This window comes from Zophobas morio, unplaced genomic scaffold (genome assembly GCF_036711695.1).
Source record: "Zophobas morio isolate AGI-343-1 ecotype UQ-CSIRO unplaced genomic scaffold, CSIRO_AGI_Zmor_V1 ptg000007l, whole genome shotgun sequence".
Classification (NCBI taxonomy): domain Eukaryota; kingdom Metazoa; phylum Arthropoda; class Insecta; order Coleoptera; family Tenebrionidae; genus Zophobas; species Zophobas morio.
The window spans coordinates 11,913,900-11,927,814 of NW_026972112.1; the positions used below are offsets into that span (position 1 = coordinate 11,913,900).

The 13,915-nt window shown below is 38.3% G+C and overlaps 1 protein-coding gene across 1 annotated transcript; it reads left to right on the forward strand.

Annotated features, from left to right (window-relative positions):
* The first annotated feature begins 344 nt into the window (after positions 1 to 344).
* LOC135124628 (uncharacterized) lies at positions 345 to 5,473 on the forward strand. Its single transcript, XM_064049839.1, has 2 exons — positions 345 to 2,206; positions 5,238 to 5,473. The coding sequence occupies exons 1-2, from the start codon at positions 560 to 562 to the stop codon at positions 5,451 to 5,453; spliced, it is 1,863 nt and encodes a 620-aa protein (XP_063905909.1). The 5' UTR covers positions 345 to 559; the 3' UTR covers positions 5,454 to 5,473.
* Positions 5,474 to 13,915: the final 8,442 nt, after the last annotated feature.

Genomic DNA, 13,915 nt, shown 5'->3' on the forward strand with positions numbered 1-13,915 from the left:
TAAATGTCAAATTGACAGTTTAAAATTACTACTTTTAAAACACATAAAAATGAATCAAAATCACCGTTTTCCAATTTTGTCCAATTTCTGAAGTAAGATTCTTACAAAAAAGCTTTAATTTTGTTTGACAACATTGCAAATTACTTTTATCAACGTGACGTTTAATAAAAAAATATTTTAAACTAAGACATACGGTTTTTCGTGCATGGCCAACTTTGACTAATTTCTTTTTCGATCTCTCTGTATTTGGTACTACACCTATATTGGAGAAAACTAAATAAAGAAATTTAACTTTTTTGAAAATTCAGCATTAGTACTGTTACCGCTGCCGCCACGTGGCCGCCACTGGACCGGCCCCCGTGATGCTGGCGCCGCTGGCGTGGACCGGCGCAGAGAGAAGAGGAACAGCTGAGCGGAACGACGTAGAGAAAATATGGCGTACCAGTGGTGCCCTGTATAACTTTTGTAATTCAGACACTTTTCTTTGAAATATATTATAGGGCAGCGGTGGGATAGCCCTTGTGCTTTTCTGTGAGAGTTCGGGAGTGATGTGAATGCGATGGATCGTGATAGTTACTCCAGTAGCTCGAGCTCCAGATCGAGTTCAGCGGATGGGAACTACAAGCGCAGACAGAAGCGTACTCGATCACCTTCCAAAGCGTCCCGAAACTTAAGCGCACCTGGTACGAGCCGGGGCAGCGACCATAAGTCATGTACGCCATCAAATACACCTCCGTTATCAAAATCCAACGATACTGTGAGCAGGTTAGAAGCGTTGGTGGAAAAGTTGATTAAGCACCAAACAAAGGCGAAAGACAAACACCATCGTGGAATTAGGGTTGCTATAAAACCGGAAAGTATACCCGAGTTCACGCCTGGAAATCCAAATTTGAGTTCAGCGAAATGGATCGCAAAAATCGAACAGTTGGCAAAAATTAATAACTGGGATGAGCCAACCATGATATTTTTAATGCAGAGTCGTCTAAGTGGATTAGCTCGACGCTGGTATGATAATTTATCAACATATCGACTGAGTTGGAAAGAGTGGAAGAAATTGCTTGTAAAATCCTTCCCTGAACACAGAGATTTCGCCACTACGTTACGTGCCCTCGTAAATCGGATGAAGTTGCCTACAGAATCATGGGAAAGATATTACTTTGACAAGGTAGAACTTACAAATGCTTGCGATATTAATGGACATAGAGCCGTGTCGTGTATTATTGATGGTATTGAAGATCCAAGCGTCCAAGCAGGGGCCAGAGCAGGTAGATATACGAGCCCAGACCGGCTCTACGCTGAATATATCTCTGTTCTAAAACCTGAAAAGTCCGTCTCGAGCACGACTGTAGCGAAAACTGCGTTTACAACTGCACATCGCCGTCCTTTGAGCGAAAGGGAGCGATCGAATGAGCCGCCTCCAAAAAAAGCGAAACCACCGGCTAGAAGACCCCCAAAATGCTATAACTGTAGGGATGAGGGTCACTTTGCCGATAAGTGTCCGAAACCCAAAGTGGAATGTGCCAGTTGTAAGCGGTTGGGCCACCTTACAAAAGATTGCCGCAGGCAGTCCATCAAGAATCAAGTTGTCGTTGAGAAAGACTTGGCACCCGTCAACAGTAGTTATTTTTTTGACTGCTGGGTTAATGAAACGCCCTCCCAGGCATATGTTGATTCGGGGTGCGGCGCTGTTCTAATCCGGGAAGATACCGCCAACATGCTGAACATGGAACGCAGTCCCTGCACGAAATATGTAATAGGTTACGGCGGAGTAGCCACGAAAACTCTCGGAAAACTGACCATCCGACTCAAGATAGATGGTGCAGAGGCTGAAGTTGAGAGCCTGATAGTACCCAATACTGCTCAAGAAATTCCTGTGCTGGTGGGCCAAACTTTCTTAAATCAAGATGAGATCATGATGATTGTTTCTGGACAGACCGTACGAGTTACCCGAAGAGGAAGTGACTTGTGCGAAACTCTCGATGTTCCTCCCAGGAAAATTCCTTTATGGGCAAAGGAATCAATCGTGTTAGAACCGAGAACAACGGCTCTCGTCGCCGTGACTTCTCGAGGTGCCTGTGCCGACGACGTATACGTAAGAGGTGGCTTACGACCGCTGCCTGATGGAGAACACGTCGTACACGAATGTATTACGAAGGGGGAGGATGGCTACGTCGCCATCACGAATCTTTCGTACCGGCATATCGAGGTAAGTCCCAAAACAATCTTAGTTAGGTCTGTAGTTTGTTTTGAGGAAAAGTCGTCTCCGGTGTCAAAAGTAACAACTGCATTGCCGTTAGCGACACAATCCGTTGATGTAGTCGATGTTTTCGATTTCCATAATCTGATATACAATCAACATCTCACGCCAACGCAGGTCCGTGATTTAGTTAGTTTAATAAACGAATTTAGCGATTGTTTTGCGTCAACCACTAAACATCTAGGCAAAACCGACGTGTTGAAGATGTCGATACATCTTCAGGATGACAATCCTGTGGTCTATCGGCCATATCGTCTCTCTCACAATGAACGCCAAGTTGTGAGAGACATCGTAAAAGATCTACTCGAAAATGAGATCATCCAAGAATCGGATTCGCCTTACTCGAGCCCTATAGTCCTCGTGAAGAAGAAAAACGGTGAGCAGCGTATGTGCGTCGACTACAGAGCCTTAAACGCCAAAACAGTAAAGGACAGGTTCCCTCTTCCACACGTTGACGAATTCGTAGAAAAATTGAAAGGATGTAGGTACTTTACAAGTCTGGACCTGGCCAGCGGATACCACCAATTGCAAATAGAAGCTTCTTCTGTTCCTAAAACGGCTTTTGTCACTCCAGACGGTCACTACGAGTTCCTCAGGGTTCCATTTGGATTGTGTAACGCACCAGCTGTGTTCCAAAGAACTATAAACAAGGTTTTGGGGAATTTGCGTTACGGGAAGGCGCTAGCCTATATGGACGACATATTGCTGCCGACAGAAGACATCGAAAGTGGCATGGCTAATCTAAGACTGGTCTTACAGTCACTTCGCACTGCTGGACTTACTTTACGCCCGGCCAAGTGCCAGTTTTTTATGGAAAAAGTTGAATACTTAGGACATGAGATTAGTGGCCAAGGCATACGACCAGGGAAAGCAAAGACAGTCGCAGTCGAGAATTTCCCAACGCCGACTGATGTACGCGGTGTCAGACAGTTTCTTGGCTTGGCTAGTTATTTCAGAAAGTATGTTAGAGATTTCGCTAAAATCGCTAAACCGCTAACAATCCTAACAAAAAAGGACACTGTTTTCACATGGGGTGACGAACAACGGATAGCTTTTGACGCCCTCAAAAAGTCATTAACATCACGACCTCTATTGGCGATTTACGACCCGCAATTGACGACGGAGGTTCACACTGACGCATCCAAATGGGGAATAGGTGGCATTCTATTACAAAGGCAAAGGGACGGTACTGTTCGACCAGTACTATATTATTCCAGACAGACTACGAAGGAAGAACAACGATACCACTCATACGAGTTAGAGACAATGGCAGTGGTGTATACATTGAAAGCATTTAGAATATATTTGATTGGTCTGAAATTTAAGGTTGTGACGGATTGTAGCGCGATTCGCGCCACTCTATCGAAGCGTGATTTAGTCCCTAGAATTGGAAGATGGTGGCTAAGCATCCAAGATTATACGTTTGACGTCGAATATCGTCCGGGACACAAAATGTCACACGCTGATGCTTTGAGCAGAAACCCTGTCGGTTTAGAAGTAACGATTGCAGGTGCCGTAAACATCAACGAAGATGATTGGGTTCTAACCGCTCAGATGTTGGACGATAGGTGCAAGTACCTTATCGAGACTCTGCAACGGAAGCCAGAGGATAAGGAAGAACGAGATATACATGCAAACTATCGTCTTATCAACAATAGACTGTATAAGATTACAAACAACGGGAATAAGTGGGTTGTGCCTAAGACGGCAAGACGAAACGTCGTCTCGCATTTCCATGACGAGAATGGCCACTTGGCAGATATGAAGACGATATCGGCCATATCGGCATCATACTGGTTTCCTGGAATGCGTAGATACGTCAAGAAGTATATATCGAGTTGCCTACCGTGCTTGTACAACAAAGACATGGGTGGGAAAAAGCCAGGCTACATGCACCCTATCGAGAAAATTGCGGTGCCCTTTGACACACTTCACGTTGATCATCTGGGCCCTTTTGTCAAGTCGAAACGAAAGAATGCATATTTAATAGTGCTTGTAGATGCTTTTACAAAGTTCGTGTTCATGAAGGCAGTTCCATCAACTAAGGCACGACTCGTGGTTAACTTCTTGAATAGCATGATAGACAATTTTGGTGTTCCTAGAAGAATCATCTCAGATCGAGGTAGCTGTTTTACTAGTAAGCAGTTCACGGAATACTGCAAGACTCTAAACATAAAGCATGTTTTGAACGCAACGGCAACCCCGAGAGCAAATGGTCAGGTTGAACGTTACAACCGCACGATATTAGCCTCACTGGCGTCATCTACGGAAGATGAACAAAGATGGGACGAAGCCGTCTCGGCAGTGCGATGGGGACTGAATTCTACGGCGAATTCGTCTACGGGAAAATCGCCATACGAGTTGCTGTTCGGATGCGCGCCAAGAAGCACTGGTACTGCATTTCTGGCCAACGAAGTGGCAATTGAACCAGAGAATGCAGGAGACGTCCAAGCAATGAGAGCGAACGCAAAAGCTCGTATAGACGCCCATCAAAGCAAACGCAAAGCTTCCTTCGATGCACATCGACGTGCGGGGCGAACGTATAAGAAAGGTGAACAGGTTCTAGTGCGAACGATTGCTGCTAGTAACCAGGGCCAAAGCAAGAAGCTTCTGCCAAAGTATAGTGGGCCCTTTGTCATTACAGAAGTCCTGACACATGATCGCTATGTAGTCGAGGACATGACAGGTTCTTCTCGATCGCAGAGAAGCTACAGAGGAGTCGTTTCCCTCGATAAGCTAAAGCCCTACAACGTGAGAGTTAGTTCAGAATCCGACGGAGAATCTGAGACTAGCCATGAGGGTTGTTCGTCATAAGGTCAGCTAGTGGAATTCTAAGATCACTACGTTGCTGTCTTAGTATCCCCTAGCAACAGGTTATGTTATTATAAGTCTAGAATAAGTTATATAGGGTTACTAACTCGGGAATAGTTGAGGCGAGATTTAGCCTAATTTGTTTGTTAACTGGTCCCTCTTCTTTTAGGGCAACTCGCTCCACGGGGACGCGGAGGCTGGTAGCGTAGCCGACTGTTACCGCTGCCGCCACGTGGCCGCCACTGGACCGGCCCCCGTGATGCTGGCGCCGCTGGCGTGGACCGGCGCAGAGAGAAGAGGAACAGCTGAGCGGAACGACGTAGAGAAAATATGGCGTACCAGTGGTGCCCTGTATAACTTTTGTAATTCAGACACTTTTCTTTGAAATATATTATAGTACTATTATTATTCATTATTTTAAAAATAAAAGTGCCTGCCACATTTCTTTTTTTTAAGATAATCGTGATAATAAAAAGAATACGACGGTGGCATTGCCACACACATAAGCTCCTAACATGTTGACCTCAAATGCGTTACATTATAGAAAAGTTCGGCGTATAATGAGATCAACTTTTAGTCTCAAGGGGCGGAGTGATGCTGCCGCGGTTTATTTATTTATAGTCTGATTATCAGTGTTCAGTAATCGTATATTTCATTTGTCAACAAGTGTAATGAGATGCGGGCACGCGGCGCGCCCAGGGCGGGGCTCTTAAGCAATTATCAACACTGCAGGGGCCCACCACCCCCAACCGCAATCAGCCAGCAGGACTACTCTTCAGCTTAATGGTTTCCTTCTTTTGTCATAGCACTTCGACAATAATACTTTGAATTCGGAAACAGGAACTAGATAAATAAATCACATGTTAAAGCATCTAGAATTTGAATTGTAAGTTCTGAAGAAGGTAATTGTAAGTATGTCTTAATATTATTCTAGAAGCCTAAATTTTAATACAAAGAATTATTGAATCGGCTTTTTTTGAAAACATGTCGATTTAATAAGCTTGCACTCTCAAGGGACTTTTGCTAACATAATTCGGAATCTGATATTTTCCGTCACTCGTAATGTAGTCCTTGTTTATTAATGCTGTCGCCATGTAGTCAAATGTTGAAGTTGAAGGTAATTCCCGAGCATTAGCACAAATAAGGCGATGCAAAGGACACTGCACCTAATCTTTAGTTTATTTTAATAGATGCATTAACTTCTTGCAAACAAAATAATGCACAAAGGAGTATGTCAACATTTCAGCAAATAATTGTTTAGCAATATTTTGAGACGAGATCGTCGAGGTTCCGGAAGTTATCATTTTTAAGGTAAAAAATATCAAAAGCCAAATAGACTGACAGACAAAAAACCAGAAACAACAGACGACTTGTAAACACCAAGAAGACATAAAATCAGGTATTAGTCAACATGACCTTGTTTGAGTACGAGCGAGCAAAGCGAGCCTCTATTTTAAAGACCATACGAGTTGGGAAACTTTTCTAACGAAACGCGTATAAAGTAAACTCACTTGACATACACCTTGTAAAACTTTTATAACTTAAGCGGCTTAAGCCAAACCACCCTTATAAGTCAAACTGGCTATTGTAAGCTTTATGGTTTACTGTACTATTTGTTTGCACCCAGATATTAATTTCCTTAATTTAAATAAAAATCATGGCCTACCTTTCTCTAAAACCATCCTGAACGGATGATTATCGCTTTTCAACAACAGGAACCAAGCAAGATTTCGTTTCTTGCATATAATAACAGTCAAACAAAAAATATTGAATCTAGCTTTGGAATTTGTGATGAGCAAAAATAGCATTTTATGAATAAAAATTAAATGGGAATTTAGAGAAATCTCTTTGCCAGAAACATACTCGTACATTGGAAGAATATTCAATACAGAAACGGTCATATGATAACCTCCGTAGACACGCAGGAGAATTAGAAAATAATTTCAGTAATACAATTATACTAAACTTACTTGACATACACCTTTTAAACAAACTAGCTATTGTATAACTTAACTTAGTTCACATATACCTAGTAAAACTTTACAGCTCCATTATGGCAAAAATGGACAGTAATAATCCTTGAGGTTCGGAGCAATAAAGCTTACAATAGCCAGTTTGACTTATAAGAGTGGTTTGGCTTAAGTCGCTTAAGTCATAAAATTTTACAAAGTGTATGTCAAGTGAGTTTAGTATAGTTATAAATCAGTATTGGACCAATTATTCACACAAATAGAGCAGCACATAACTCAGTTATTTCCCGAAACAATATCGAAAAAACCACCGAAGAACCAAAAGACTTCTACCAACTTCTTAGGTAGCGCACTAAAAGCAATCACTGGAAATTTAGATAGCGACGACGGACAACGCTATGAAACCTTAATATCCCCAATTCAGATTCAGCAAGATAAACAGAAAATTCTCCTTGATGAACAAATCTCCTTAACTACCACGGCAATCGAAAAATTCAACAAGAGCATCGCCAGATTAACGATCAATCAACAAATATTCAAAAAGAAAATCGAAATTTACCCACTTCTACATCTCATAGCGTTTCTCCAAATGATCACCGTATCGCAAGAAATATTAAGAATACTGGAAGAACTTGAAACAGCAATCAGCTTCGCAAAATTGAACACACTGCACAATTCAATAATTGACCCAAAAGACCTGTTAAGTGAACTAAAAATACTAGAAAATAAACTCGACGAAAAAAGCCTCGCATACGAACCAGACACAAGAGAAATTAAGAACAACCTAAAAATCATGAAAGTGGAAATAATGGAAAACAAAAGCAAGATTGACAAAGCGAAAGACACAGCAGGTAAGGACAAACTGGGAAAGAGAAAAGAAACAAATCACAGTGGCCCTGATGAAGACCGAAAACAAAATGGAAAAGATAATAAAGGAAAAAATTCGCAACAATCTAGTGATTACCGGAATAGAAACGACCAAGCAAAGCGAAGAAGAGATGTCAAAAACAATGGAAAGTATGTTGGAAAAGCAGCTAGAGATAATAGCCAAGATAAAAAAGGCATACGCAATTGGTCCGAAGAAATGCATAATAGAAATGGTTAACTTCAATGATAAAATAACGAAACTGAAAGAAAAAAAGAAGATTAAAGGACAATAAGTTATACATTGATTCAGAAATGACAGAGAAAGAAAGAAAAATACAAAAAGAACTAAGAGAAATTGCGAGAGACGAAAAGAAGAATAAAGGATGAATGTTAAAATAGGTTTCCAAAAAATAACAATTAACAACGTCATGATGAAATGAGGGAAAACCACACAAAAATGAACACAAAGACCAACGACCGTGAATATAACGATCCAAAAAACTAACAAGCGAAAAAGGGGAAAACAGTAACGAATATGCCAATGAAAAAAGACAATGAGAAAGGAGGACATGACCGAAATAGGAAACAAGAAAAGAAACCAAAAAGAAAAAGAATAAAAAAGCAGAGAAGAGCAAGTAATGGAATTTAAAGCATATGACAATTGAATAACTTACATAAGAATTAACTGCAAGCCAAAACGAATCTCACTAATAAATGTATACGCCCCAACGGAAACAAGAAAAAAAGATCAAGCAGGCAATTTATGAGAAACTAGAAGAGATATGCGAGAAAATGCCGAAACAAGACATACTAATGCTGGTAGGAGACTTTAATGCGCAAATAGGAAGAGAACTACGTTACCAAGAAGTAGCTGGACCACACACCCTACACCACATGACCAATCAGAATGGAAAAATGTTATGTGACCTAGCTGCCGCAATGAACATGACGATAATAATGAGCACAAAATTTAATCATAAAGCAATTCATAAGAATAGTGAAATGTAAGATTAAAGTAGCGATAAAGCAAACGATGAAGTCAAAGAAGAAAAAGTTCAATATACAAGGACTAGAAAAAGATGAGACCCAAAAGAGATACGAAGAGCGCATCCTGAATAAATTGGAAACGACAAGAAAACCCGATAGTATTGAAGAGAAATAAAAAGTTCTAAAAGACTGCATCACAGAAGACGCAAAAGAAACCGTGGGATATAAAGAAAACAAAAAAAAAGAAATCATGGTTCAATGAAGAGTGCAAGTTAAGAATTGAAAGAAAAAAATTAGCTACAAAAAAATGGTCAAAAACCAACAACAGCTGGCGACTTGGAAAATTACAGAATAAAAACAAAAGAATCGAACAACCTGTGTAAAAGTAAGAAGATAGAAAGGATAGAAAAGAGGATGACCGAAATAGAAAACTAAAACAAGAGAAATAACCCAACCCCACTGTACATACCTTATTTCTAAGGAAGAAAAGAAAAGTCCCAACGATAAATGTCGAAAACGAAAAATGGAGGAGGCACTATGAAAAACCATATGAAGGTAACGGAAAGAAAATTAATGACGAAGAAACAAGAACAAACGAGAACTTTGAAAGAACAGAAGCGGCACCAACACAAGAAGAAGTAGAAAGGGACATTAAAAAAATGAAAAATAACAAAGCGGCCGGATACGACGGATTAGTGGCAGAGTTAATAAAATACGAAGGGAAAGAACTGCACAAGAGAATTCATGGACTAATAGAAGAAATATGGATTAAAGAAGAAATGCCCAGAGAACGGAAAATTGGAGTAATAACACCAATACCGAAGCAAACTGTGAGAATTACAGAGCCATCACGATGCTAAACGTCGCATATAAAATAGTAACAGCTATAGTGAATGATAGACTTATTACACGGCATACAGAAACGATAATAGGACAATACCAATATGGTTTCAGAAAGAGAAAAGCGACGACCGATGCAGTACACATACCAAAGCAAATAAAGGAGAAAAGCCAAGATCACGATAGAAGACCTAGAAAGGATTAAAACTCCGAAGAAAATTATCAGACTAATAGAGATGAGCATGAAAGACTCGAGAACAGTTATCAACACAGTGCGAAAGGTGACCGAAGATACAAAAATAGAAAGAAGAACAAGACAAGGAGATACACTGTCCGCAACGTTGTTCATTACATCTCTGGATTGCATAATAAAGCAAATAGAAAACATTGGTACGTTAAACAAGAAAAAATATTTAAAGAATACATTTGGAATCATAGAACAAGAAGCCAAAGAAAGAGGGTTGGCGATCAACGAATTCAAAATTCAACAAGGATACAAAGGATTTTACAGCAATAAGAAAACACTCCAAAATAAGAGACATAGTAGGAACACGAAAATAATAATTTACAGAACAACAATAAGACCAATAGTGACATTTCAGATTAAGATTAATACCAGCAAAATTGCTACGAACAGCAACGAAACTCAACAAACTCAGCTATTTCATCTTCTTTCTTTTTTATAAGTTTCAGTTTTACAAAAGCAGTGCAATGCCATCATAATTGATTCCAGCTAAGCAAGCGCCACAAGGAGTCACCATACTGAAGATGCTGAAATCACACCTCTCCCAAAAGGGAACGACTCAATGCGGTAAAAATGTATCAATTGACTACGCAATGATAACTGAGAGCAACATTAATTAATATACTTTTATTACTTGAAATCACTTCAAAAACACACCTCGGAGCGCAGATCCTGAGCCGACCAGCCAGCCAACGGCCGCCAAGAGATACTCTATCAACAACAACTCTAGCTGTAGAAGATAACCAAATAAAATTAATAAATTAAATCTCAAATTACTAGTTCACACAAACGAACTAGAGAAAGCAAAAGAGTTCAAAATAATCGCAAAAATAAATTGCACAGAATTATGCTATTCAAAATATTTTTTTCTGGAACCCACTGTACGAGTTTGCTTCTTTCCAAATTAAGGAAAATGCGAGAAGACGTATACCGTATTTTGATAATGGACAAAAACAAACAAAGAAGAAACGCATGTTTACTGTAGGATCAGAGTGTAATGGATATAAGATGTACAAAAAGTATTTGCAACTAAGACCAAAAGGAGTCAAGCACAATCGATTTTTTCTATTTTATCATAAATAATTCACAGTTTTACTAAAATGCCGAAAAAGATTGCAGAATACTTAAAACTCCCCGATGCTGTCAGTTACACTGGCCATTGTTTCAGAAGAACATCTGCAACATTTCTTACTGACAGTGTAGTCGATATTCAAACCCGCAAAAACATGAAGAATAGGAGTTAAACACTGTCACTGAAAAATATGTGGAGAAAAGCATTGCCAGTAGTATAAGAGCATCGAAGGGGATATTTAGCGCAGCACTGCCGGGAACGTTAAAAGAAGACGATACAAGTATTGTGGTCAACTAAGACAATTTGCGACATAGTAATTTACACAACTAGTTCGGGATAGCCTGTGTACAATATTTTTTGCAACGAATAAACCTTTAAACTGAAGAGATTAACTGTGAGTTATTGATAAACAACGGCATGACAGTGCCGTGAACACGTCACAATGTTGACACTACCCGGCTATTTTAAGGTTACCATGGCAACGGAAAGTTAAAATGCACGTGTGTGGGAAGTTCGAACTCCCGCACCCTGGTGAATGCGCGAACCCATCAAAAACGGTCATGAGTGCAAAAAAAATGTTTTATTTATATTTGATGTGCTAAGGTTGTGGATCACCTGTACATAGCAAAGAATTTTATATTTTGTTTACATTATATTACTTGTAAAACAGTTACAAGTAATATAATATAAACAAAATATACAATTCTTTGTAACCAGATCCGAAACAGTGAGTAAAAGAAGTATATAGTGTATTATTAATAAAATTACTTAGGTACGTCAGCTGTAAAATAAATATACATGTATAAAACTACTATGTACAATAATAAAATCTTATATTTTATGTCTCCCGCGCTAGTTTGTATCGTACCAACTTGTACCTTGTTAGTAGCATTAAGCAGACATTTTCACCCGTGATTTTGAAATCGTGTATCGAGTGAGGAATTTTTCCATTCAAAGTTAATTATGATTTCAGACAGTGGTGCGGCTCAGTCAAAGAGACACTCATTTCATTTCAATTATACGGGAGATATGTGGCAGTTATTCCCATGTAGGTAGGTGGGACCACATTTGAATGTTAACGAGGCCGAAATCTGTCAAAAGTACCGCTTCCGCTGTAGTGCCGCCCGACACTTACGGATTACTGCACGCTGTAGACAGCGAACTTATTGTTTTATTGCCTCAGTTTGTTACTTTGTCTTGTCGTCGTCGGATACATTTTTTATTTTTAGACGTGCCGCTCTTTCCACAATTTCTCAATTCAATTATTATTATTGTCGGAAATACACTAACCAGCGACACTTTTATTTATTATGCCGCCTAATGGATTTTAATACACGAAACGTTGGAATGTTGAAACCTTGACGTGATCGTTTTTATTAAAAAGTTTTAATTCTTATTACATAAAGAGAATTATCAGAAGTGTAATTAATGTTTATAGGTGTCGGATTTTTTTATATTCTGAGTCGAATGGTGCCTGGTGTGAATTAATAAGTGGTAAAATGTTCATCGTCTAATCCGAAAAAGTTTCGAATTATAAATGAAGCTTGGATTATGTTCGCCACAGGGTATTTATTCCACATCAGCAGTTACTACAAAAAAAACTTATTAGATTCAAATAGAATTACAACTTGACTCTATTTTCCAATATTATAAATTCTGTATAATATTCACTTGCAATTGTAATCTTGAGCAACTGGAATTTATTGTCTATAACAATGCCCTCTATAATTATTTAAATTTCCGTTTCTATTTTACGATTTATTTTTATATATCTGAAAATATAACGCAAATCTTAAGAAACAACTTGATCCTTAAAAGCCAATGATACAATTTCTGTATTACTTTTAGTTTATCCCCAACTTAGATCTTTATTTTCCCCTTGTCATAAAAATATACGTAAACTCCCACAAACCGAAGCAATAAATAATGTCTGTCCGAACAAGATAACATTATTAAGAATAAGAAACCGTAATTCATATGACCAAAGTTGGCAGGATGCTTATGACAAATAGCAAATCGCCGCCCTCCAGAGATATACTATCTATTATCTGACAAAAACACATGTACTTTGCAACCTCTGACCAAACACGCCCACACTACTGTCCATTATTTCTTGAAGATGATTAAATGTAGAAAATTCACAGAAAAAATCACTTATATCAACTAACAGAATTTGTTTTGATTTCATTGCGATACTTCAGAAAAGCAACAATTAAAGTTTAAAATTCTAAAATCCTTTTAATGCACACAGATTTTGTTTTTCTGTCGAAGAAATAAATTAATAGAAGTATGTGCATATTTGAGTACACCACTAGAGAGTTTTTATTATTCATAACAGAGGGGCAATTTAGTTGTCAGATTAATCAAATAAATAAATAAAAAGATGAAAATATGAATACACATGATGGACAAATTATAATAATTAAAGTGTTGCTACTTTGTTTAAAACTTGCAAAATGATTAAACTAACTTTATTTTTCTTTAATATTTGTCAGTCATGGATATCTACTAACTATCTGCATCATTTTGTTATACTATACCATATACATTTTTATAGTTTAAATTGTTCTTCGAGTGATAAACGTAAAAGAGTACTACAAGTACTATATATATATTCCCTTACAATAACATTTTTTAACGATCATCAAAGTTTTTTTAAGATATTAATTCTTTTTTAATAATTTTTTTTTTGTTTTATCATTTTCATTTAAAAAGCAACAAACTTTTAAACAACTTCAGTTTTAAGTCCTTTAGTCAGTTTAACTCTTGCAAAAAAGAATAAAAATAAGCAAATATGAATCGCTGGATTATGGCAAATTATTCAGTAAATATTTATTAATTGAACTTAAAATTGAATGAACTGCAAC